Genomic DNA, 25,994 nt, shown 5'->3' with positions numbered 1-25,994 from the left:
CGAAACAAACATGGAGTCTGACTTCCGAAAAGGAGCCGTAGCAGACAAATACACCCTCAGAGCCTGAACCACGTCCAGGGCATAAAGGACCACCTCCTTAGGATGTGTCAGCTTAGGACACAGAGATGGTAACACAATGTCTTCATTAATGTGGAACACCGAAACCACCTTCGGCAGAAAAGAGGGGTTGCAGACACAACACCACCTTATCCTTGTAGATAACCAGACAGGGCGACTTGCAAGACAGGGCTGCCAGTTCCGAAACCCTCCTGGCCGATGTGATAGCCACTAGAAAAACAAGAAAGAAAAGCAGAAACTTCTGCACTCTGGTGTCAAGGTCCTCAATGTGTGGGTCTAGCCAGCTTCACATGGTAGTGTCTATCGTCTTGCAGCCCTCCTCAGAATAATGGGTATTCAGAAACTAAAAGAAGCAAAAAGAAAAAGGGGGGGCGCACCGACATAGTGCATTACCACTGATAGAGCTTTATTCGAATAAAAGTATTGTAAAGTATTGTGAGTATTCATTTTGCTATGTGTTTTATTTAAATAAAGCTCTATCAGTGGTAATGCACTAGGTCTGTGCACCCTCGTTTTTCTTTTTTTTTAGCCACTGAAGCGCTGTTAACACCAGGTTCAGATCCCACGGGGGTAACAGTGGACGCACCGGAGGAACTACACGTTGGACCTCTTGAATCGCTGAAAAAAAAAAAACAGCCAAAGCTGATATTTGTCCCTTAATGGTGCTTAAAGCCAATTTCTGGTCTACTCCTTGCTGTAGAAACAGCAGAATCCTGGACATAGAATGGCGTCCACGCTCCTTTTCCTTCTCCTCACACATGGAGATGTAGGCCTTCCAGATACGATGATATATCTTCTGGGAAGATGATTTCCGTGCTTTCAGCATACTTGGGATCACTGAGTCCGAAAGACCCCGGTTCCTCAACACCTGGCTCTCAATAGCCATGCTGTTAAAACCAGCGATGGTAAAGCAGGATGGAAAATCGGACCTTGCGACAGAAGGTCCTCTCGTAACGGCAGTCGCCAAAGGGCGCACTAGGTCTGCGTACCAGGGAGGCTAAGGCCAATCTGGGGCAATCAGTATTACTGGAATCCCCTCGGCCTCCACTCTGCGTAGCAGATGTGGTAACAGTTTCAGCGGAGGAGAGGCATAGATCAGCTGGTACTGATCCCACAGAGCCACCAGCACATCTGCCCAAGGATCTCTTGTCCTGGGCACGAATCTTGGCACCTTCCGATTGAGATGGCAGGCCAGATGATCCACGTCTGGTGTGCCCCATCGCAGGCACAGTAGCCTGAACACCTCCGGATGCAACGCCCATTCTCCTGGGTCCAGCATCTGGTGACTTAGATAGTCCGCCTGCTAGTTCTCCATTCCCGGGATGTAAATGGCCGACAAGGCCAGTACTGAAGGATGTGAGCGACCTCCCGTGTCGGGCGGCCAAGCTTCTTGTTCCTCCTTGGTGCTTGACGTATGCCACCGCCGTGGCTTTGTCTGACTGGATCCTGATCGGACGCCCTTGAGTCTTATCAAGTCTTATCAACCATGTGGAGAGGCATAGCCTGATTGCTCTCACCTTGAGCAGATTGATCAGCAACTTGGATTCCTCCACCAACCAGAGGCCCTGGGTCGACTGAACTCCCATTACTCCACCCCAGCCAGTTAGGGGACTACAAACAGGTTTGCGTATGCGTTCGCTTCTGCATGCGAGCACATGGGGACAAGGGGCACTTTAAAAAAAAAAAATGTATTGTTCATTTTACTTTATTTTAGTTTGACACTTTTTTCCCCAAAAATATTTTTTTTGATCACTTTTATTCCTATTACAAGGAATGTAAACATCCCTTGTAATAGGAATATGGCATGACAGGTCCTCTTTACAGTGAGATATAGGGTCAATAAGACCCCACATCTCACCTCTAGACTGGGAAGCCTGAATAAAAATAAAAAATAAAAATAAAAACACATTCTGGCTTCGATCGTATTGGCGAGTCGGTAGAAGCACCGGATAGCAGTGGGATGGAAGGACGTCCCCTCTCGCCTCCCATAAGAACGATCAAGCAGCAGAACAGCCGCTACGATCGTTCTTATGGTGTAGGGAATCGCCGGCTGAAAAAGCTGATATCTGAATGATGCTTCTAGCTACAGGCATCATTCAGATATCCCCGCACAAAGTCAAGGATGTCAAATGCATTTTTTTTTTAACACAAAGTTGTCTATTTATGCAATATTTCTAACACATAGCATGTACATACCAAAAATAACACCCCAAAATAGATTCTCCTAATGCTCCTGAGTACAGCGATGCCACATGTGTGAGACTTCCGCAGCCTGGCCACATACAGAGGCCGAGTACAGCTGAGCATGGCGGAGTATGGCCGGGTATGGCTGAGCATGGCCGAGCATAGCTGGGTATCAGAGTATTGCAGGGTATCACTGAGTATGGCTGAGCATGGCTGGGTATTGCAGAGTATCACCGAGTATGGCTGGGTATGGCAGTTTATGGCAGAGTATTGGCAGGGTATTGCAGGCTATTGGAGAGTATTGGCAGGGCATTGCTGGGTATTGCAGAGTATTGGCAGGGCATTGCTGGGTATTGCAGAGTATTGGCAGGGCATTGCTGGGTATTGCAGAGTATTGGCAGGGCATTGCAGTGTATTGGCAGGGTATTGCAGAGTATTGGCAGGGTATTGCAGAGTATTGGCAGGGCATTGCAGAGTAGTGGCAGGGCATTGCAGAGTAGTGGCAGGGCATTGCAGAGTATTGGCAGGGCATTGCTGGGTATTGCAGAGTATTGTCAGGGAATTGCAGGGTTAACTGTCGGTGAGCAGCGCTGTGGGCACTACAGATCCAGCTCATAACATGACGCCGGTTTATTTACAAGTGTTCGCTCCGTCATTTGACGGAGCGATCAGGTGGTAAACGGCCGCGATGAGCACAGGACCCGGCGGTCACGGATGCTCTCGAGTGCGCACGCGCGTGAGTTAAGCAACCGCCCTGTAGCCGTCATTCGGCTATGGGCCGGTTGTTAAGTGGTTAATCTTGCGCAAAAAGCAAAGCTCTGCAGAAAAAAAAAAACATGGACCTATGGGCCCGCAAGGTTCCTAGGTCCCTCTCCTTCACTAGGCAGAAAAAAAACTGAAGCTGCAAGGCAGGCTGTGGGGTTGTTACCTAAGGGACTGCCCCTTGGGTAGAACTAGAAAGTTCTAGCTTTTATTATTACCTGTTAACATGTTATGCCTAGTCCTCTCCTGAAAGTGGCGTAACAAACCAATGGTCTAAGAGAGCAGCTGTGTCAGTCGGTGAACTACAGAGAAAACTTTTTTTTTTATTATTATTGAATCACTTGGGACAAAAAAAAATATATATATTCAATGGGCTCAACATGCCTCTTAGTAATTTCCTTAGGGTGTCTACTTTCCAAAATGGTTTCATTTGGGGTTTTTTTGTACTGACCTGACATTTTAGCACCTCAAGAAATTAGATAGGCAGTCATAAACTAAATGCTGTGTAATTTCAGACGCTATAACTTTTGCGCAAACCAATAAATATACGCTTATTTACTTTTTTTTTTACCAAAGACATGTGGCTGAATACATTTTGACCTAAATATATAACTAAAATTTCATTTATTGGATTTCTCATAACAAAAACTAGAAAATATATATTTTTTTAAATTTTTGGTCTTTTTCGTTTTATAGCGCAAAAAAAAAAAAAAAAAAAAAAAAATCGCATATGCAATCAAATATCTTTAACCACTTAGCAACCGGTCCATAGCTGAATGACGGCTACAGTGCGGTTGCTTAACCCTGGGAGGGCGTACAGTGACATCCTCCCAGAATCCCACTCTGGCGCATACCCGAGAACTTCCGTGACCGCCGGGTCCTGCATCACGGATCATGGTAAACACCCGCAGTGTTGCATGACTGAGTAACTGTCATTCAAAATGTGAGAGCACCGAAAGCTGAAAAATCGGTCTTGTTATTAAGGGGGTTTAAGTGCCCAGTGGTCAGGTGGTTAAAAGTAAGCTCTATTTGTGGGAAAAAAAGGGGCGCAAATTTTGTTTGGGTACAACACTGCATGACCGCGCAATTACCAGTTAAAGCAGCGCAGTGCCAAATTGTAAAAAGTCCTTTGGTCTTTGACTAGCCAAATGGTCCGGGGCTTAATTGGTTAAGCAGGACCCTACTACAGGAGGTTAAGTCTATAGCAGGAGCAGAATACGCACGTTGGTTTGCTACGATCATTTCTGCTATGAAGAATACATATAGAACTGTAAACCTATTGCATTAGGTATATGAATCAGATCATTTCTGATATTACATCTTCAGGAAATATTCCTATGAACCAAAGTTCTTACTAAAAAAGGCGATTTTATAACCTTCTTTCAGTGTCAAACAACCCTACTGTGTTACAAGCACAGGGAATGCCTCAGGCACTGTGGGCCGCACAGTGGTGTAGTGGTTAGCACTCTCACCTAGCAGTAAAAAGGGTTGCTGGTTTGAATCCCAACCACGACACTACCTGCCTGGAGTTTGCATGTTCTCCCTGTGCCTGCATGGGTTTCCTCCGGGTACTCCAAAGACATGCAGGTAGGTTAATTGGCTTCTGTCCCAAATTGGCCCTAGTATATGAATGGGGACCTTGGATTGTGGGCTCCTTGAGGGTAGGGACTGATGTGAGTGTGCAATGTACAGGGATAGGGACAATTGTAGACAGGTTGAACTGGATGGACTGGTGTCTTTATTCAACCTTACTAACTATGTAACTATGACTGAATTTTCTGCAGCCAAAATTCCTGGTCCCTACCATGTTCATGGGAAAATAGGGTCAGAAATAAAAGTGATACATGTATAATTAATATCACAAATATAAAGACCATAGACAATGTTGTGTATTTCTGAAGTGCAGCTAGATGGACCGTCACAGAAATTACACAACATGAATTTCAGAGTCGTGAATTTCAAAAGTGCAACAAGGTATGGCTATATAATAAATATAAAAATAGGAAAGATGCAAACAGTCTTCACTGTTGCGTATTGCGTATTGTGATGTGCAGCCAAACGTAAAAAAAACAGAAAAGACACAGAAACTTCTAGTGTTGTGTATTTCTGAAGTGTGACAAGAAAAGCAATATAAGGACAGAAGGACATGAACTACTGTGTATTGCTGATGCTCAGCAAGGTACCGCTGTCTAATTTGAGATCAGAAAAGGTACCTTCTCAACATCGCGCCTTTCTGATTAGTAACACGGTGCGGTCATAACAGAAAAGACACAAACTTCAATACTGTGCGTTACTGACTAGCAACTGGGTACAGTCCTAAGACCGACAGAAAGTCGCTAACAACTTTAAATGCGCTGCATTTTTGATTAGCAACAGCATACAGTCCTATAACAGAAAAGTCACTAGCAACTTTTAATGCTGTGCAGTTCTGAATAGCAATAGGTTGTCTTATGATCGACAGAAATGTCGCTAACAAGCTTTAAATGCCGTGCATTTGTGATTAGCAACAGTGTATAGCCATAACCAGAGATGGCACTAACTACTGCAATCCTGTGCGTATCTGGTTAGCAACAGGGTACAGTGTTATGATCAACAAAAATGTCGCTAACCTTAATGCTATGCATTTTCTGATTAGCAACGCAGTACAGTATCACTTACTGTTCTCTATTTCTGATGGGTTGAGACAACCAGAAAAGACACAAATAACTTCCACATTGTGTGTGTGATGTACAACCAGACAAAGCATGAAGCCAGAGTCATGGTATAGTCAACTGCCCAGCAAAGGGCAAAATCTACCACAGGCATAGCCTGGACTCTATATACTAAACCTTCAACCACCAGAGGGGAAGCAGGGTAGTTCCAAATAATGTAAGTCTAAGGTGTGTGCATACCCCACAGTAGTAATAGTTGTTGGTCTACCACTGTCAATGTATGAGCAGGTGTAGTTAGCCACACAGTTGAAAGAGTCTCAGCCTCCCAAGCATCTAAGGTCTTAACGAGCTAAGACCTAGAGATCAATTAAGCCAGCCTCCAGAAGAGGTGGTTACAATCTTAGCCTGCAGACAGACATCTGTAGGGCTTAAACAGCAATCATTAGATACAGGTTAGAGCCTGTTCACACAGGGGCAACACGACTTCCAACGCAACTTTTGGAGGCAACATGGACACGACTTGTCAACACGACTTGGGGCGACTTATAACAAGACTTTAAGTCGCCCCAGGCAAGGCGACTTTGGCCGTGGCCAATCAGAGAATGAGCTCTCAAGGGGGAACTCCACAGCAATTTTTTTTTAAAGCGGGAGTCCGCCGGGACTCCTCGTTTTTTTTTTTTTTTTTAAAGCCAGCAGCTACAAATACTGCAGCTGCTGACTTTTAAAATAGTGACACTTACCTGTCCAGCGCGCCCGCGATGTCAGCACCCGAAGCCGATCTCTAGATCGTCTCTCGGGTGCTGCCGCCGCCATCTTGGGTATGGGAATCAGGAAATGGAGCCTTTCGGCTTCATTTCCCGGTTCCCTACTGCGCATGCGCTAATCGCGCTGCGCAATAAGGACGGTCCCCGCTGCCTCTGGGATCTGTGTGTTTCCCAGCAGGCAGCGGGGCACTTGCGGAAAGGGGCGGGCACTTGCGGAAAGGGGCGTAATCTACGCCCCTTTCCGCAGAGAGCTATCCCGGAAGTGGGTGCAGATACCTGTACTGTATAGGTATGTGCACCCCCCTCCCCCCTGAAAGGTGCCAATTGTGGCGCCGGAGGGGGGGGGGGGGTTCCGATGAGCGGAAGGTCCACTTTAGGGTGGACCTCCGCTTTAAAACAAACGGCGTGGGTTCCCCCTCCGGGAGCATACCAGGCCCTTAGGTCTGGTATGGATTTTAAGGGGACCCCCCTACGCTGAAAAAACGTGGGGGTCCCCCCCAAGGTCCATGCCAGACCCTTATCCGAGGACGAAGCCTGGCCAGTCAGGAAGGGGGTGGGGACGAGCGAGCGCGCCCCCCCACCCCAAAGCACCTTGCCCCTGTGTTTATGAGGACAAGGGCCTCTTCCCGACAACCCTGGCCTTTGGTTGCTTTAATAAGGGGGCCCCCTGATCCCGGCCCCCCACCCTATGTGAATGCGTACCCCTACCCATTCACCTGGGGAAAAAGTGTAAAAAAAAAAACACAACACAAGTTTTAAAAGTAATTTATTAATTTGCTCCGGGGGCATCGGGGGTCTTCTTCCGACTTCTACAGGTGTCTGGCATCTTCTCCTGGGCTCCTCCACTGTCTTCTTGGAGCTCTTTTACTAGCGGAGGAGCCCGGTCTCCTCCGTCCTCCGTCCTTCTTCCCTCTTCTCTCTTCCCCGTTCTTCCGATGTTGACACGGCTCTGTCTTCCACTGTACTGGTCGGGTATACTCCCAGAAGGGGAACCCACGCCGGATTTTTTTAATAAATTTGGCGTCGAGTTCCCTCTCGAGAGCTGGTTATTCTGTGAGAGGCGACATTGTCGCCACAATACAGACAGAGATCCGACTTGGAGGCGACTTCCATTGAAATCAATGGGTACAAGTTGCCTACAAGTCGGATAGAAGTAGTACAGGAACCTCTTCAGAAGTCGGAGCGACTTCAGTAGTGTGCATTAAGACGGCTCTCATTCACTTACATTGATTTTTACATGTAGCGCGACTTGAGACGACTAGAAGTCAGATCATGAGTTGCACCAGTGTGAACGGGCTCTTAGTATATGTAGCTCTTGCATAGAGGTTTGCACCAGAACCCATCAATTAAGGGTTGCAGGATAATAATTTATGCTTCTAATTCATTCAAGGGGTGGGCTGTAGCCCAAACCAAAAGAGGTCCTGATTAACTCTTACACACCTACAGATATAACTGCAGTGTAAGGAGGAATTAATAGGTTGGAGCTTGATAAGGTGTTACACAAGCATGTGGGTACAGAGGTGCGGAAAGACTGAATAGTGGCCGCGGGCACATGGAGTTGGCGCGGACACATGGAACACGGCTGAGCTCATCCTTACTCAGGAGAAGCAGCAGAATTTTTATTATGGTGTAAATCCACATATACCCATGGCATGTGTGAGTAATATATAATTTAAGTGACAACTTTGTGTAAAAATCCATTTTTTATTTTTTTTAGTGTTAGGTACCACAGATACCAGGGTGCCTTGACGGGGCTCTGTGGCTTACGCATGCATTTGCAAATGCATGCAGACTAAACCCCTGCTTTTAACATATACTTTTAGCCCTTGTACACACTGTTGGACATTCCGATGGACAATGTCCGATAGGACCGTGTTGTCGGATAATCCGACAGTGCGTGGGCTCCATCGGACTGTTTCCGTCGGAGTATCCGACGAACCAAGTTTTCCAGCCGGGCTATAAAATTTTCAGACAACATGATCCGATCGGACTTTGTCGGATCATGTGTAGAGAATTCCAATCGGACAAAGTGCCACACATGCTCAGATCAAATTCCTAGACCAAAGCTATTGGCTACTAGCCTGAACGTAGTCCCGTCCTAACGAAATAATGTCATCACGTTAAGTACGATCGGATTTTCTGACAACTTTGTCCGACTGTGTGTATGCGACAGTTTTGGACAAAATCCGTCGGATAAAATCCAACGGATTTGGTTGTCGGAATGTCCGACCGCGTGTACAAGGGCTTAGACAGGTTTACTTGTTTGTCTGCGGGCTGGTCGGTAAGTTAAGCTTGTTTTTTTCCTTGTCCTTGTTTATAGGCCCTTTGTGCGATAGAGTCCTAAAATATGAGGTGTAGTCTAAAGCCTCGTACACACGATTGGATTTTCCACAGACAAAACCTCTGACTTTTGTCTGAAGGAGCGTGCCTAGATTTTGTCTTGCATTCAAACGGCAAGGAACTGTCGACCAACAAACAGGAACGTAGCGCCACCCTTTGGGCTCCTTCTGCTAATTTCATGTTAGTAGAATTTCGTGAGTGTTGATTCACACTTTTTTTCATTTTGCCCTTTTCATTTAGAGCTTTTCAGTTAGTTTCTGAATAGCCGTTTGTCAACCAGACATGTTGTAGAATGAGGAGATAATGAGTTATTTATTATTGGCATTGGAGTTATTGCTTTGACCCAAGTTCAGTCCAGGATCAGGAGGAGGAGGAGGAGTTATTGGAACAAAAATTGGTTGCTTTATTAATTGTGACAAATTATGTCATTTGTCTTTGCTGCGGGAGCTCCAGGAGAATAATCCAGATGTTTTTCGGAATTATCTCTGGATGATGGACCCCTGCTTTCACCAATTCTTGGCATTGGTGACCCCCTATATTAAAGAAGCAGGACACATGCATGAGGCTTTTATTTTATTTTTTGGTTAAATAATAATTATTTGATTTGTTATATTTTCTATTTTTAATATTCTATATTTTTTTTTTGGATGCATAGAATGCACTTTTTGGTTAAGTTTGGCAGATATTATGTCTAATTTTGTTTTCTTTTTTTAATGCACAATAAAAAAATAGTTGAGAATAATACTTGGCTATGTCTTTTACTTCAAATGACAGTTTGGGAGTAGGCAGTTACATTTGAAAAAAAATACAATGTAAAATTGACAAGGGACACCAAGATAGTTGTATCTTTGATCTTAAAAGCTACAGGATAATGGTGTTGTGGTAACTTGGCCAAAAAAAAACAAACACAACATAATATTATTCTCCATCAGTATCACCAGCAAAGCAGCTTCATTATTATCCCATTAAAGAAGAAGAGAATTGTGTGCTGCACTTCCAGATTTCATAATTTGCTGCATCACGAATGTTAATTTTCCATTATGAACACTAGTTTACAAGACCGACTGCTTCTGGCTCGTCCTCGCTTTCCGAGCATGCGGGTTTGTACTTTTGTCTGATGGACTTGTGTACACACGCTCGGAACATCCGACACCAGACATTTGTCTGCGGAAAATTTTAAAACCTGCCATCTGACATTTGTCTGCGGAAAATCCGACAATTGTCCAATGGAGCGTAAAAAAGGTCGGATTTTCCGCCAACAGCCCGTCATCACACATTTCCGGTCGAAAAATCTGATCGTATGTACGAGGCTTAAGGGTCCTTCCAGACGGGACGGACTCCGTCTGTGATCTGCTTGGTCAGCAGGGAATATGTCCGCTTATCCCCGCTTAGCAGGCAGATGACAGGGCCATGTCTGCTCTACTTGTGCAGAGAGGACATAGACACAGCCCGCTATCCTCTATGGGCGGGCAGATGTAAACGGACCAGCTATCCGTTTACACCTGATTGACATCTGATCCACTGGATGGAAGGGGAACAGATCTCCATCCGTCTGTTTTTAGCAGGTCAGATATGCACATGTCCATTTACACCTACCACTCCATAGAGGAGAATTTAGAGACTGATGGGGTCCGCCTGAGAAAATGGACCCAATTGAAACATTCTTATGAAAGGGGCCGTAGGCATGGTATACTTATTCCTCTCAGCTGTCCCGGATGTGCTGGGACTGTCCCAGGATTTCAAGTAAATCCCAGTGTTCCACAAATCTGGGCTGAATCCAGCAGCGGAACCCAGTGCTGGAACAGGTTTGGGCACTTAACTCCACTAATCCCCCTGGCAGGTGGGCGCTGTGATGTGCTGCAGCTGGCAAGAGACCCAGCAGCACAGTCCCCCCACCTCCCCCGCTCGCTCTACATCCTTTCCGAAAAGAGGAGGAGGTAGGCTAGGTCAGCTCCACCTCCTCCCCATGTCCCCCTGTGCCAGCCCACAACTCCCTGCGTGCAGCCAATGCTTTGCCTGTGAAGGGGGTCACGTGGGCGGGAGATTTAAAGCAGTGCACATGAAGTCACTGCCTGAGATGCTGGAGACCAGCCAGCCTCGAGTGCGTGAACCCTCACCTCTATCACTCTTCTTTCCCTCTAGTCCTTCCTTCTATGTGCTATTGTGATGCTTCCTTCCTGCCTTCCATGTGCCACAGCGATCCTTCCTTCCATGTGACATAGTGATCCTCCCTTCCATATGCCGTAGTGATCCTTCCTTTCTGCCTTCCATGCGACAGTGATCCTTCCTTTCTGCCTTCCATGTGCCATAGTGATCCTTACTTTCTGCCTTCCATCTACCATAGTGATCCTTCCTGCCTTCTATGTGCCATAGTGATCCTTCCTGCATTTGGCATGGTATGATTTGAAAAAGTAATGCTTTGCAGAGCGCCCCCATTCACTTGAATGGGTTGTGGTCAGAGGGCAATATTGATCGCCACTGCATAAGAGGATAGAACTCCTGCCTCAGCCATGAAGGAAAGCATTGCATCTGCAGGATATTTAGACGCCGGCTGCTGCCTTTGCAGCTTAAGGGGAGCACTTGGTGAGGTGGTAAAACCCTGTGGTTGAGCCATGGTTTTATCACCCCTACAACCACTAGTGTGAATGGAGCCCTAAGCGTTATGTTGCAAGTTTCTGACAGATCATCAGAGGCATTATCTTATAATCTGCAAAGGTAGAACATAACCATCAGATTCTGTCTGCCTCTCTGCTCATCCGGGAGACTTGATCGATGATGTGACAAGCGGATTTGGGTGTGTTGCAGGACGGTGGCATTTGGTGTTTTGCAGGACGGTGGCCTGCCCTGAAACATACCCAAATCCGCCTGTCACGTCATCGGTCAAATCTCTCCCACTCGAGCAGAGAGGCAGGCAGAATCTGACGATTTTATTCTCCCTTTGCAGATCGTAGGATAATGCCTCCAACAATCTGTGCATGTGCAGTGTTTACGTCATGCCAGCAGATCAACATATCAGCTGGAGTGACATTGCGTCCTGCGCATGCGCAGATGGTTCGAAGCATTATGTGACGGGGATGCACAATTTGATAGAACACCGGGATTGGGAGTCCAGCTTGTGGCACAGCAATCAAAGCACAATTTATAGGTACAAGGTAGCCTGGTTTATGGATAATGATGACCCTTAAGCCCCTCCCACTATCATGTTTGGCCACACCTACTTTTTGGTTGGTCACTCCCAGAAATCTCCCTCACTGTCACATTGAAAAATTGAAAGATATACTAACTCTGCTTGTCTCATGAGGATGACCCTTCATGTGATCGCACATAACCACAGGTCTGGTCTCCACGCTACAGCCTCTTCTAACGAAGGGGTCATTGGTTACTGGTTGAACCGCCTGGTATATGATCACGACCAGACCTTTTCCAATCGGAGACCAGGGGATTGTTTGGTGCATTTAATTTGTATTCATGGAAACATTCATTGTACCTGGGGTCGGTGTTTTTCGTCAGATTAAGTGACCCCCGAAACCTGAAGACAAGGGGTGGCATGTACTGGAAACTATCCTCTGTGGTTTACTCTAAAGACACTAGAACCCTGGGCCAGAGGCGTATCTAGTGAAAATATGGCAAGCACTGAAACTGCGCCCCTGTCAAAACATAAATGCGGCCTTACCAGCACCCATAAAGGCATCCTTACCAGCACCCATAAATGCGGTAATATCAGCACCCATAAATGCGGCCTTACCAGCACCCATAAATGCAGTAACATCAGCACCCATAAATGCAGTAAATTCAGCACCCATAAATGTGGCCTTACCACCACCCATAAATGTGGCCTTACCACCACCCATAAATGTGGCCTTACCAGCACCCATAAATGCAATAATATCAGAACCCATAAATGCAGTAATATCAGCACCCATAAATGCGGTAACATCAGCACCCATAACTGCAGTAATATAAGCCAGGGCTCGACAAAACCCGGTCGCCAGGTCGCATTGGCGACTAGAAATAGCGACCTCACGCCTGGGGCAGCACAGCTGGGGGTATCCTGTGTCTGTGGACCCCCCCAGCGTGATCGCGTCGGGCCGTTCCGCCGGCGGCCGAAAATTTAGGCCGCGGCTTTGAGGCCTTCTGCGGTCCTATGATTCCTTATGGAATCTGGCGCCCTCTTGTGGTCGCCGTTGGTATGACAAACCAGCAATGTTAATGAAGATTCCTCTGCCTGTATTATATTACCTGCCTCTTCTTCCCTTTATTTAGAACCCCCTAAACATTATATATATTTTTTATTCTAACACCCTAGAGAATAAAATGGTGGTTGTTGCAATACTGTCTGTCACACCGTATTTGTGCAGCGGACTTACAAGTGCACTTTTGTTGGGAAAAATAATTTAGTTAATAAAAAAATAAGACAACAGTAAAGTTAGCCCAATTATTTTTTATATTGTGAAAGATAATGTTACGCCGAGTAAATTGATACCCAACATGTCACGCTTCAAAATTGCACCCGCTCATGGAATGGCGACAAACTTTTACCCTTTAAAATCTGCATAGGCGACGTTTAAAAAAATTCTACAGGTTGCATGCTTTGAGTTACAGAGGAGGTCTGGGGTAGAATTATTGCTCTCGCTCTACCGATCACGGCGCTACCTCCTATGTGTGGTTCGAACACCGATTTTATATGCGGGCAGGACAGGGCGCGTTTAAAAATTATTATTTTTTCTGCTTTATTTTAACTTTTTTTTTTTTCCACTGTTCTTTTAAAAAAAATGTTGTGTCACTTTTATTCTTATTACAAGGAATGTAAAAATCCCTTGTAATAGAAAAAGCATGACAGGTCCTCTTAAATATGAGATCTGGGGTCAGAGAGACCTCACATCTCATATTTACACTAAAATGCAATTGAAAAAAAAATTGTCATTTGAAAAAAATAAATAAAATGTCCCTCTAAGAGCTATGGGCAATGACTTGGAGACGGGGGGGGGGGGGGGGGGCGGCGACGGCGCTGCTATCTTCCCCTCACTTGTCTCCATGTCAGGCCAGGGACAGGTCCGGATCGTCGTCACGGACCTGGCTCCTAACTTTTTAAGCTGGCTCCTAGATTCCAAGCAAATTTGTCAACCCCTGATATAAGCACTCATAAATGCGGCCTTAGCAGCACCCATAAATGCAGTAACATCAACACCCATAAAAGCGGTAGCATCAGCACCCATAAATGTGGCCTTTCCAGCACCCATAAATGCGGCCTTACCAGCATCCATAAAATGCGGTAACATCAGCACCCATAAAATGCGGTAACATCAGCACCCATAAGTGCGGTAACATCAGCACCCATAAGTGTGGTAACATTAGCACCCATAAAATGCGGTAACATCAGCACCCATAAAATGCGGTAACATCAGCACCCATAAAATGCGGTAACATCAGCACCCACGACTGCAGTAATATAAGCAGTCATAAATGCGGCCTTACCAGCACCCATAAATGCAATAATATCAGCACCCATAAATGCAGTAATATCAGCACCCTTGCCAGCACCCATAAATGCGGCCATATCAGCACCCATAATTGCGGTAACATAAGCACCCATAAGTGCGGTAACATCAGCACCCATAAGTGCGGTAACATCAGCACCCATAAAATGCGGTAACATCAGCACCCACTACTGCAGTAATATAAGCAGTCATAAATGCGGCCTTACCAGCACCCATAAATGCAATAATATCAGCACCCATAAATGCAGTAATATCAGCACCCATAAATGCGGAAACATTATCAGTAGGGATGCACCGAAATTTCGGCTGCTGAAACATATCGGCCGAAAATGACCCTTTCGGCAAAAAGCCGAAAGAGAATTTCCGCCGATACTGGTGCCGAAAATGGGGCGGGGCCAAGCCCCGCCCCCGGTGCCGCCTAACACGGAGGTGTCATTCTGTCTTTAGCTCTCCTCCTCACCCATGCTGCAGTCAGCCTATGGGGTCTCGCTCTAAAGTCCCCCTCTCCACAGCGGTGGCTGCATATGTCTCCTCAGCCGATGTGTAAATTGGCTGTGCAGGAGCTGGGCACGATGTTTACTGTGAAAGTGAAAGCAAAGGAGAGATGTCTAGCAGTGTGTGCTGTGCTCTCTATGTGTGTGTGTGTGTGTGTGTGTGTGTGTGTGTGTGTGTGTGTGTGTGTGTGTGTGTGTGTGTGATATGTGTGCATGTTTATATGTATGTGTGTTAAGTGTGTATGTTTATATATGTGTGTGTGTGCACGCGTTTTTATATGTGTATGTTTATACGCACTGGTGAGGCACAGGCAGGCTACATGGCGGGCACTGGTAGGCTGCTGGGCACAGTGAGGCTGCATTGATCTCCTGTAGCATGTCCGCAGTCTCTGACCAGCTCCTGTACCATGCCTGCAGTCTCTGACCAGCTCCTGTACCATGCCTGCAGTCTCTGACCAGCTCCTGTACCATGCCTGCAGTCTCTGACCAGCTCCTGTACCATGCCTGCAGTCTCTGACCAGCTCCTGTACCATGCCTGCAGTCTCTGACCAGCTCCTGTAGCATGCCTGCAGTCTCTGATCAGCTCCTGTAGCATGCCTGCAGTCTCTGGCCATCTCCTGTAGCATGCCTGCAGTCTCTGGCCATCTCCTGTAGCATGCCTGCAGTCTCTGGCCATCTCCTGTAGCATGCCTGCAGTCTCTGGCCATCTCCTGTAGCATGCCTGCAGTCTCTGGCCATCTCCTGTAGCATGTCCCCAGTCTCTGACCATCTCCTGTAGCATGCCTGCAGTCTCTGACCATCTCCTGTAGCATGCCTGCAGTCTCTGGCCAACTCCTGTAGCATGCCTGCAGTCTCTGGCCATCTCCTGTAGCATGTCCCCAGTCTCTGACCATCTCCTGTAGCATGTCCCCAGTCTCTGACCATCTCCTGTATAAAAATATTTTTTTTAAATAGTCAATTTCGGTATCGGTGCTGTTTCGGTATCGGTTTAGGTTTTCGGGATCAAGGAAGATAAATTTTCGGTATCGGTTTTGGCACCAAAAAACCCATTCGGTGCATCCCTATCAGCACCCATAACTGCAGTAATATAAGCACTCATAAATGCGGCCTTAGCAGCACCCATAAATGCAGTAATAGCACCCATAAAAGCCGTAACATCAGCACCCATAATTGTAGTAACATCAGCACCCATAAATGCGCCCATACCAGCACCCATGAATGCGGTAACATCAGCACCCATAAATGCGGTAACATTAGCACCCGTAAATGAAGTAACATCAGTACCCAGAAGTGCGGTAACATCAACACCCATAAATGCGGTAACATCAGCACCCATAACTGCAGTAATATAAGCACTCATAAATGCGGCCTTACCAGCACCCATAAATGCAGTAACATCAACACCCATAAATGCGGCCTTACCAGCACCCATAAATGCAGTAATATCAGCACCCATAAATGCAGTAATATCAGCACCCATAAATGCGGCCTTACTGGGGGGGGGCCCCTTGGTATACACAAATGAGAGTGATTGGCAGATTATACATTATATCTGCATACATGTACATGCAATAATGCAGTCTGAGACTCTCAGTGACAGTGAAAACTTGAAGCAGTCCAAGCAGGCTCCACCTGACCTGTCACCAAGCCTCAACTGATGCCTGCCATGGTTCAGGACAGGACAGGTCAGGTAGGAGAGCGGTCTGAGTCTCCACGATTGGGGGTGGCGGAGGAATCATGTGGTTAGGGCTGAAACAACTAATCGATTAATCGACAACTAATCGATTATGAAATTAATCCATTACTAATTTCATAATCGATTAATTGGCCAGTAACATAATGGGGTTAAAAAAAACTAAAATTAGCCCTTTATAGTACAAAAAGAGTAAATAGCTACTGTAAATATTACTTTCACAGTTCTACAGTAAAAAAATAAAAAGTAGTGATTATCTAATATTAGTCTTTTTAACCACATTATGTTACTAAATGCCTTAGACGTGGTTCACATCTATGTGTTTATTGGTGCTTTTTGCAGAACTGCACTACAGTTCATTTACATGGTTTCCTATGGGACACGTTCATATCTGTGCTTTTTTTCATCCGCTGCGTATTTTGTAAAGTGTCAGGGACTTTTAAACGCAAAACGGTGCTTCTTTGGTTCAATATACTTCAATGGAAAAGCTGCAGAAAAGCATGTAATGCGTTTTTTGAAGCAATTTGTGTTTTTTAATCTGCCCAAAAAAAATGCAAAAATGCAAACTGCAGTAAAATCACATGCACAGAAATAAAGAACGCACAGCAAAAAGCACTGCAGACACAGATCAAAAGCAAACTGCAGAGGTGTGCACCGAGCCTTATGGATCAATTGTCAGATGAGAATATTCAGACGAAAAATCTTTTGTACATTCATTCGCTGAATGAAAGAATTTTGTTTGAAATTTTCACTTGTTTTTAACATTCTGTTTTTAAAATGAATATAATTTCTGAATGAAAACCACATACACTGTGAAAATTCCTTTGACCAAGCAGTTTTCTATTATTTTCAAATTTTCCCGTCATTTTGATTGAAAATGAATGTCAATCTGACCCACTTTTTTTTTTTTAGGGGTTATTAACCGATTAATCGAAACAATAATCGGCCAACTAATCGATTATGGAAATAATCGTTAGTTGCAGCCCTACATGTGGTGTATGGGCACTTAGCAGGAGGGAGAGATAGCGGCCTCCATGGGGCGGATCATGTGGCGTATGGGCACAGCACTGGACAGAAAGGCAAAGTGGAACATCAGAGACAGTGACGACGTGACTGCATGGTGGTACACAGACAGGTCACACTCTGTGATGATCAGGGACACACAGTGGTGCAGGGGATGTTTCCTTTCCCTCTCTTCATAATGGACACAGTAATGCTGTGCCAGTGCCTCTGACACTGTACAGAGGGAGAGAGGGAGTAGGGACACCAGCGGCCCTGTCTACTTGGCACACAGGCACAATCGCACACAATGATGACTTTAAGGCTACTTTCACACTGGGGAGCTTTACAGGCACTATTTTTAGCTCTATAGCGCCTGCAAAGAGCCTCTCGTCTCACTCCAGTGTGAAAGCCCCGAGGGCATTGACACTGGCGTGGTACGCTACTAGCCACGTCTTTGAGGTGCTGTAGGGGCGGTATATACACCTCTCCTAAAGCGCCCCTGCCCATTGAAATCTATGGGCAGCACTGCTGCTGCGGCACTTTGCAGGCGATTTTAACCCTTTTTCGGCCACTAGCGGGGGATAAAAGCGCCCCACTAGCGGCCAAATAGTGCCGCAAAAATGACGGTAAAGCACCTCTAAAAATAGAGTGTGTTTTAAAACTGGCGGCGCACCGACCCAGTGTGAAAGTAGCCCAAGTCATCATGTGCCAGGCCCAAGCAGAAGCAAGCAGCCAGTCAAATATAATGCTCAATATGGATTCAATAAATTATAATTATGCATGTTCAATGGCCATAAATATAAATAAAGTGATTTGTGCAACAGTGGGTACTACTTGCACAAATCACTTGACGATATCTATGGCTATGCATAATTATAATCGACTGAATCCATATTGAGCACTATATTTGATTGGCTGTTGGTACCCATGCATATGAGGATGAGGATGAGGAGGATGAGGAGATCGTTGTGTAGTACCTACTGCCTGGGGGGTTCCCCTTCATCCATTTTCCCAAGTCGCCTCTCTTCTCCAGCCAGTTCCCCTCCTCACAGACCCGGGTGCCCTGGCCTGAAATGCCAACGGTTCTCGTTCAGGGAGAAGATGATGCTGCGCAGAGGAGGGTAGACCGGTTAGGTGTCGATTCTGTCCCCAGTGCGCCTGCGCAGTACGGGACGGACACTATCCGATGGCCGGACAAATTGTGACAGAACACCGGAAGTTTTTGACAAAATACCGGCGCCGGGGGCTATATTAGTGCGGGAGGCGGCCGCAAGAGGACGAGTCTGATTTATTTATTTTTTTCGTGATGGGGCGGTTTTTTATTTTATTTATTTATTTTTCTATACACGCCTAGGAACACTTGTGCTCGGCTCGTGTTTCCGCACGGAGTGATTATACGTGACACCGGTGTCCTTGCTTTGTTGCCCCCCTAGTCAGGGTCACGCTGTGCAGTAGAAATGTACCGGAGGGCTGTGCTGGTTCTGTACGGCGGTGGTCGGGGACGGACAGAGGGGGCTCTCGCCGCCAGCAGGTACATTGTATTGTATTGTGTGTCCCATGTCCGGCCTCCTGCACTGTACATACGGCACACTGATGGCATCTTCTTCTACCCATTCATGTCCTGAACACATTGATCTTCCGCTGCTCTGTACATAGAAGCCAGGCACAGAGTGAACTGTCTCCTACGACCACCAGTGTGCTGGGGGGGGGGGGGGGGGGTAATAGTGCTGACACCAATGTCGGGGGTGGGGGGTGGGGGGGTGTAACTTGCACCCACAGACACAATGTATGAGCTACTCTGTTCCTACCATGGAATGTCAACAGTCGGAACTGCAATCAGTAGCTAAGCTATACACAGGGCCGGTGTTTTGGCATATAGTGTCCGAGGTGGTAGCCCCACCATCCAAGCGGACAAAGGGCTGGCAAAATTAGAGGGTCGCTCGCCACGCTTCGGGCTCGGCCCCACTGTGATTGGTTCTTTTTATTCCAACTCTATGTCCACTTGGATGGTGGGGCTAGAACCTGGACTCATGGCGCAGGCGCCGTTCATCTTCGGGAATTTTCGGAATCTGTGTGTGCTGTGTACTGCGCATGCGCAGTACACAGCGGACACTATCCGATGGGGGACTCTATATGACAGGACACCGGATTAACATGGGGCTATTGAAGCTGCACATCTAGGCCCCGTACCCTAACCACTTCAGCCCTGGAAGATTTACTACCCCCCCCCAACGGAGACTCTTTACCACGTGATCAGCCGTGTCCAATCGCGGCTGATCACAGTGTAAATAGGAAGAGGCAGTGATCAGCTTTTCCTCACTCGCGTCTGTCAGAAGCGAGTAGAGAAGAGCCGATCGGCTGCTCCTCTGACGGAGGGGTCTGTGCTGATCGATTATCAGCGCAGCCCCCCTGAGGATGCCCACATTGGACCACCAGGGACGCCACCAGGGATGCCCAGCACCAGGTATGCCACCCTAGACCACCAGGGATGCCAATCAGTGCCCACAATGGATGCCAATCAGTGATTGGCATGCATTATTGTTTGGCACTGATTGGCATCCATCAGTACAATACAATGCCGCCTATCCATGCCCATCTGCGCCGCCTATCCATGCTTATCTGCGCCGCCTATCGGTGCCCATCAATGCCACCTCATCAGTGCCGCCCCACCAGTGCCCATCAGTGAAGGAGAAAACATACTTATTTACCTTTTGAAACTGAAACAAAAAAACATATTTTTAAAAATTTTCGGTCTTTTTTCATTTTTTTTTGTTTAGCAAAAAATAAAAAACATAGAGGTGATCAAATACCACCAAAAGAAAGCTCTATTTGTGGTAAAAAAATGATAAAAATGTAATTTGGGTACAGTGTTGTATGACCGTGCAATTGTCATTCAAATTGCGACAGCGCAGAAAGCTCAAAATTGGTCTGGGCAGGAAGGAGTTTAAGTGCCCTGTATTGAGGTGGTTAATCTAAATTATACATACAAGTGAACCGATTGGATGTTTTTGTTTAATAAATGTAAGAAATTTTCTGTATGGCTTAAGGCTACTTTCACACTGGAGCGGGCAGGCGTTGACGGTAAAATGCTGCCAGTTTTATGCGGCGCTATTCAGCTGCTAGTGGGGCACTTATAATCCAGATAGCGGCCGAGGAAAGGGGTTAAATGTGCCTGTGAAGCGCCGGTGCCAAATTGCATTGCAGGTGCTTCGGCAGTGGTGCCCATTCATTTCAATTGGCAGGAGTGGTGGAGGAGCGGTATACACCACTCCAAAGATGCTGCTTGTAGGACTTCTTTTTTTTTTTTTTTTAACGTCCTGCCAGCACATCACCTCAGTGTGAAAGCACTCAGGGTTCCACACAGACTGCAGGGGAGTTGTTTTGCAGGCACTTTACAGATGCTATTTTTAGCCCAAAAGCGCCTGAAAAACGCATCAGTGTGAAAGGTGTCCTATAAAAAATCGTCCTAACATATCGGCTAAAAAAATCGGCATCGTACATCGGCGATTTCTAAATATCGGCATCAGCCAGACAAAAACCCATATCGGTCGACCTCTACTCCTAACTCTGCCCCCCCCCCCCGTACTGTGCCCTCCTAACTCTGCCCCCCCCCCCGTACTGTGCCCTCCTAACTCTGCCCCCCCGTACTACTGTGCCCTCCTAACTCTGCCCCCCCCGTACTACTGTGCCTTCCTAACTCTGCCCCCCCGTACTACTGTGCCCTCCTAACTCCCCCCCCCCCCCGTACTACTGTGCCCTCCTAACTCCCCCCCCCGTACTACTGTGCCCTCCTAACTCCCCCCCGTACTACTGTGCCCTCCTAACTCCCCCCCGTACTACTGTGCCCTCCTAACTCCCCCCCGTACTACTGTGCCCTCCTAACTCCCCCCCGTACTACTGTGCCCTCCTAACTCCCCCCCGTACTACTGTGCCCTCCTAACTCCCCCCCGTACTACTGTGCCCTCCTAACTCCCCCCCGTACTACTGTGCCCTCCTAACTCCCCCCCGTACTACTGTGCCCTCCTAACTCCCCCTCCCCCCCCGTACTACTGTGCCCTCCTAACTCCCCCTCCCCCCCGTACTACTGTGCCCTCCTAACTCCCCCTCCCCCCCGTACTACTGTGCCCTCCTAACTCCCCCCTCCCCCCCCGTACTACTGTGCCCTCCTAACTCCCCCTCCCCCCCGTACTACTGTGCCCTCCTAACTCCCCCTCCCCCCCGTACTACTGTGCCCTCCTAACTCCCCCTCCCCCCGTACTACTGTGCCCTCCTAACTCCCCCTCCCGTACTTTGCCCTCCTAATTCCCCCCCCCCCGCCCCGTACTGTGCCCTCCTAATTCCCCCCCGCCCCGTACTGTGCCCTCCTAACTCCCCCTTCCGTACTTTGCCCTCCTAATTCCCCCCCCGCCCCGTACTGTGCCCTCCTAATTCCCCCCCCGCCCCGTACTGTGCCCTCCTAATTCCCCCCCGCCCCGTACTGTGCCCTCCTAATTCCCCCCCCCCGGTACTGTGCCCTCCTAACTCCCCCCCCCCCGGTACTGTGCCCTCCTAACTCCCCCCCCCGGTACTGTGCCCTCCTAACTCCCCCCCCCCCCCCGGTACTGTGCCCTCCTAACTCCCCCCCCCGGTACTGTGCCCTCCTAACTCCCCCCCCCCGGTACTGTGCCCTCCTAACTCCCCCCCCCCCGGTACTGTGCCCTCCTAACTCCCCCCCCCCGGTACTGTGCCCTCCTAACTCCCCCCCCCCCCGGTACTGTGCCCTCCTAACTCCCCCCCCCCGGTACTGTGCCCTCCTAACTCCCCCCCCCCCGGTACTGTGCCCTCCTAACTCCCCCCCCCCGGTACTGTGCCCTCCTAACTCCCCCCCCCCCCCGGTACTGTGCCCTCCTAACTCCCCCCCGTACTGTGCCCTCCTAACTCCCCCCCACCTACTGTGCCCTCCTGACTCTTCCCCCCCCCCCCCCCCCCACTGTGCGTTCCCGGTCCCCCACCAGCTGTCACCTATGCCCCCATGTCTCCAAATGACCCTCCCAATCCCCCCCAATACATTTTTGCACTGTCCCTAAAGAAACTGTGCCCCCCCTTTGGTAAATGCTTACATAGCTCATACCCACATATGTAAAAGGTGTTTGCACCACACATCTGAGGTATCGTGGTGAACATCAAAGTGAGAGCAATAATTCTAGCACTAGACCTCTGTGGTTACTGTAAACTGGTAACCTGTAGAAATTTTTAAATCGTCACTTATGGAGATTTTTAAGTACTCTAGTTTGCCGCCATTGCACGAGTGTGTACAATTTTAAAGCATGACATGTTGAGTATCTATTTACATGACCTGAGCAGCAAGCCCGGGGGTTAGCTAACCTTCTAGCGGCTCTGTGTTTTGCTGTTGATGCTATCAGAGATTCTATCCTTCAGGCCTCCTTCAGGCCTCTCGCCTTACGCGTGGATTGATACACATGCATAGAATCTTATGGCTGAAAAATTGGTCAGCCGAATCAACATGTAAGAAACTCCTGGCGGGATTTCCCTTTCATGGTGCAAAATTGTTTGGAGAGGACTCGGACAATTACATCCAAAGGATCTCTAGTGGGAAAAGCACCCTTTTACCAGTCAAGAAAAGGAGTAAACGTTCTGCCTTTAAACGGGCGCTTTCTCCGGTGCAAAGGCCATCAGCCTCCAGGCAGTCACGACGGCCTCCTCCATCAGGCTCTGAGGTTAAAACTCAGAGTCCTGGGGGAGAAGGTCTTCAAGACAAAATGCTAAGACCTCCTTATGAAGGGGCGCCCCCGCTCACTCGAGTGGGGGGAAGACTACTAAAATTCTCAGGGCTCTGGCAGGAGGAATTTCGGGACAAATGGGTGGTCTCCACAATAACTCTAGGTTACAAACTAGAATTCCGAGAATTCCCTTCTCCTCGTTTCCTCAGATCAAATGTACCCAGAGAAAAAGAAGTCTCTCCTTCTAGCGTTGGAGCGACTATTGTCGCAAAAAGTTATCATGGTAGTTCCCATGCAAGAGCAGGGAATGGGTTTTTATTCAAACCTTTTCACGGTACCGAAGCCAAACGGAGATGTCAGACCCATTCTAGATCTCAAAGATCTAAACCGATTTCTAGAGATACGGTCCTTTCGCATGGAATCGATCCGATTGGTAGTCTCCATCCTACAAGGAGGAGAATTTCTGGCATCAATAGACATCAAGGATGCGTACCTGCGTGTACCTATTTTCCCTGCTCATCAAAAGTTCCTGCGTTTCGAAGTAGAAAAACGTCATTTTCAGTTCGTAGCTCTGCCTTTCGGGCTAGCTACTGCACCTCGGGTTTTTACAAAGATCTTGGCCCCTCCTCTGGCCAGATTAAGGGCCCAAGATCTAACGATAATAGCATACCTAGACGACTTGCTCTTGATAGACAGGTCGGTAGCCCACCTGGACCAAAATTTGGTCACCACAATCAACTACCTGGAATGCCTAGGTTGGGTCCTCAACTTGGAGAAGTCTTCTTTAAAACCAGTAAGAAGACTAGAGTATTTGGGTCTGGTCATAGATACAGCCCAGCAGAGGGTATTCCTACCCCAAGCAAAGATCAGTGCTATAAGAGAACTGATTCAGGTAGTCAGGGCAAAGAAGGGTTCTTCTATTCGTCTTTGTATGAGGTTGTTGGGAAAGATGGTGGCTTCATTCGAAGTAGTACACTCAGTTTCATTCAAGGCTACTGCAAAACAGTATCCTATTGGCCTGGAACAAGAAGGTTCAGGCGTTAGATTTTCCGATGCGTCAGAGCCTCAGCTGATGGTTGATACCCGAAAAACTGCGGAAAGGAAAATCCTTTTTACCAGTTACCTGGACAGTGGTAACAACAGATGCCAGTCTTTTGGGTTGGGGGGGCAGTCCTGGAACAGTCGACTGTCCAAGGAAGATGGTCCAGGACCGAAAGGGCCTTACCCATCAACATTCTGGAGATCCACGTTGCGTATCTAGCCCTAAAAGCCTGGACACGCAGGTTGCAGGGTTGCCTTGTCAGGATCCAGTCCAACAATGCCACAGCAGTGGCTTATATCAATCACCAAGGGGGCACCAAGAGTCGCGCAGCTCAGAAAGAAATAAACCAGATCTTGATCTGGGCAGAAAGACATGCGCCATGCATATCGGCAGTCTTCATTCCGGGGATAGAGAAGTGGCAGGCGGACTATTTGAGCCGCCAGGGGAATGGTCTCTCCACCCTGACGTCTTTTTGGCCATATGCCAGAGATGGGGGGGGTTCCAGATGTAGATCTCTTTGCATCCAGGTTCAACATCAAGGTCGACAACTTTGTGTCAAGAATGAGGGATCCTCTTGCATGCGGGACAGATGCGTTGGTTACTCCATGGCATCAGTTCTCTCTGATTTATGCATTCCCTCCTATTCTGCTACTGCCAAGACTGCTTTGCAGGATCAGGCAGGAAAAGAAGTCGGTGCTTCTGGTTGCCCCAGCATGGCCCAGAAGAGCTTGGTATGCAGAAATAGTGAAGACAGCGGTAGGCTCTCCTTGGACCCTATCATCCCATCCGGACCTGCTATCCCAGGGACCAGTATTCCATCCTACCTTACAGACGCTAAATTTAACGGTTTGGCTATTGAAACCCACATTCTGAAGAATCGTGGGCTTTCGAGCCCTGTGATATCTACCTTGATTAATGCATGGAAAGCCAGCTTCCAGAATGATTTATCATAGAGTCTGGAAAGTATATATCTCCTGGTGTGAATCCAGGGGTTGGCACCCCAGAAAATATATCATAGGCAGAATCCTCGAATTTCTGCAAAATGGGTTAGAGATTAAACTGGCCTTGAGTACCATCAAGGGCCAAGTCTCGGCCTTATCGGTTCTGTTTCAACATTCACTTGCTTTACGCTCTTTGGTCTGAAGCTTTATACAAGGGGTAATGCGCCTTAATCCTCCAGTTAGGGTGCCTCTGAACGGCTGGGATTTGAATTTTGTTCTGTCAGCTTTACAGAAGTATCCTTTTGAATGGATACATCAAATTCCCTTAGTTCTGTTGACAAGGAAATACATTTTTCTGGTGGCCATTTCTTCTGCCAGAAGGTTTCCGAATTAGCGCCTCTCTCTTGTAAAGAACCGTATCTAATAATGCACAAGGATAGAGTGGTGTTACACCCTCATCCTAGTTTTCTACCGAAGGTGGTCTCAGGTTTTCATCTGAACCAAGATATTCTGCCTTCCTTTTTTCCAAATCCCTGTTCTACGGAAGAGAAGTCACTACATTCTTTGGATGTAGTTCGAGCAGTCAAAGCCTATCTGGAAGCGACGGCTCGGGTTCGCAAAACGGATGTTTTGTTCGTATTGCCAGAGGGTCCTAAGAGAGGACAGGCAGCAAAATCTACCATTGCTAAATGGATTCGACAAGTAATTGTTCAAGCTTATGGTTTGAAGCAAAAGATTCCACCTTTTCAGATTAAGGCGCACTAGGGCTATTAGTGCTTTGTGGGCGGTGCATCACCAGGCCTCCATGGCTCAAATCTGCAAGGC

The 25,994-nt window shown here is 47.5% G+C and overlaps 2 protein-coding genes across 3 annotated transcripts in view; one reads left to right on the top strand and one right to left on the bottom strand.

Annotated features, from left to right (window-relative positions):
• Positions 1 to 18,631, bottom strand: part of LOC143983983 (mitochondrial ornithine transporter 1-like) — a 194,244-nt gene extending 175,613 nt beyond the window's left edge. Inside the window, exon 1 of the mRNA XM_077484201.1 lies at positions 18,444 to 18,631. The gene's annotated coding sequence lies outside the window, so the exon portion shown is untranslated. The remainder of the gene's footprint in view (positions 1 to 18,443) is intronic.
• A 154-nt stretch (positions 18,632 to 18,785) lies between these two features.
• The window catches only part of MRPS31 (mitochondrial ribosomal protein S31), a 163,324-nt gene continuing 156,115 nt past the window's right edge, over positions 18,786 to 25,994 (top strand). The window contains exon 1 of one of the 2 annotated variants that reach the window (XM_077484199.1): positions 18,786 to 18,997. In XM_077484199.1, the coding sequence (XP_077340325.1) occupies positions 18,924 to 18,997 (74 nt within the window). In that variant the 5' untranslated portion in view covers positions 18,786 to 18,923. The remainder of the gene's footprint in view (positions 18,998 to 25,994) is intronic. The other variant, XM_077484198.1, reaches the window with a different exon arrangement.

Source organism: Lithobates pipiens, unplaced genomic scaffold (assembly GCF_037356315.1).
Source record: "Lithobates pipiens isolate NorthernLeopardFrog02 unplaced genomic scaffold, aLitPip1_a1.2 Scaffold_16, whole genome shotgun sequence".
Lineage (NCBI taxonomy): Eukaryota > Metazoa > Chordata > Amphibia > Anura > Ranidae > Lithobates > Lithobates pipiens.
The sequence above is the reverse complement of the archived record's forward strand: the minus strand, read 5'-3'. Positions and strand labels throughout refer to the sequence as shown.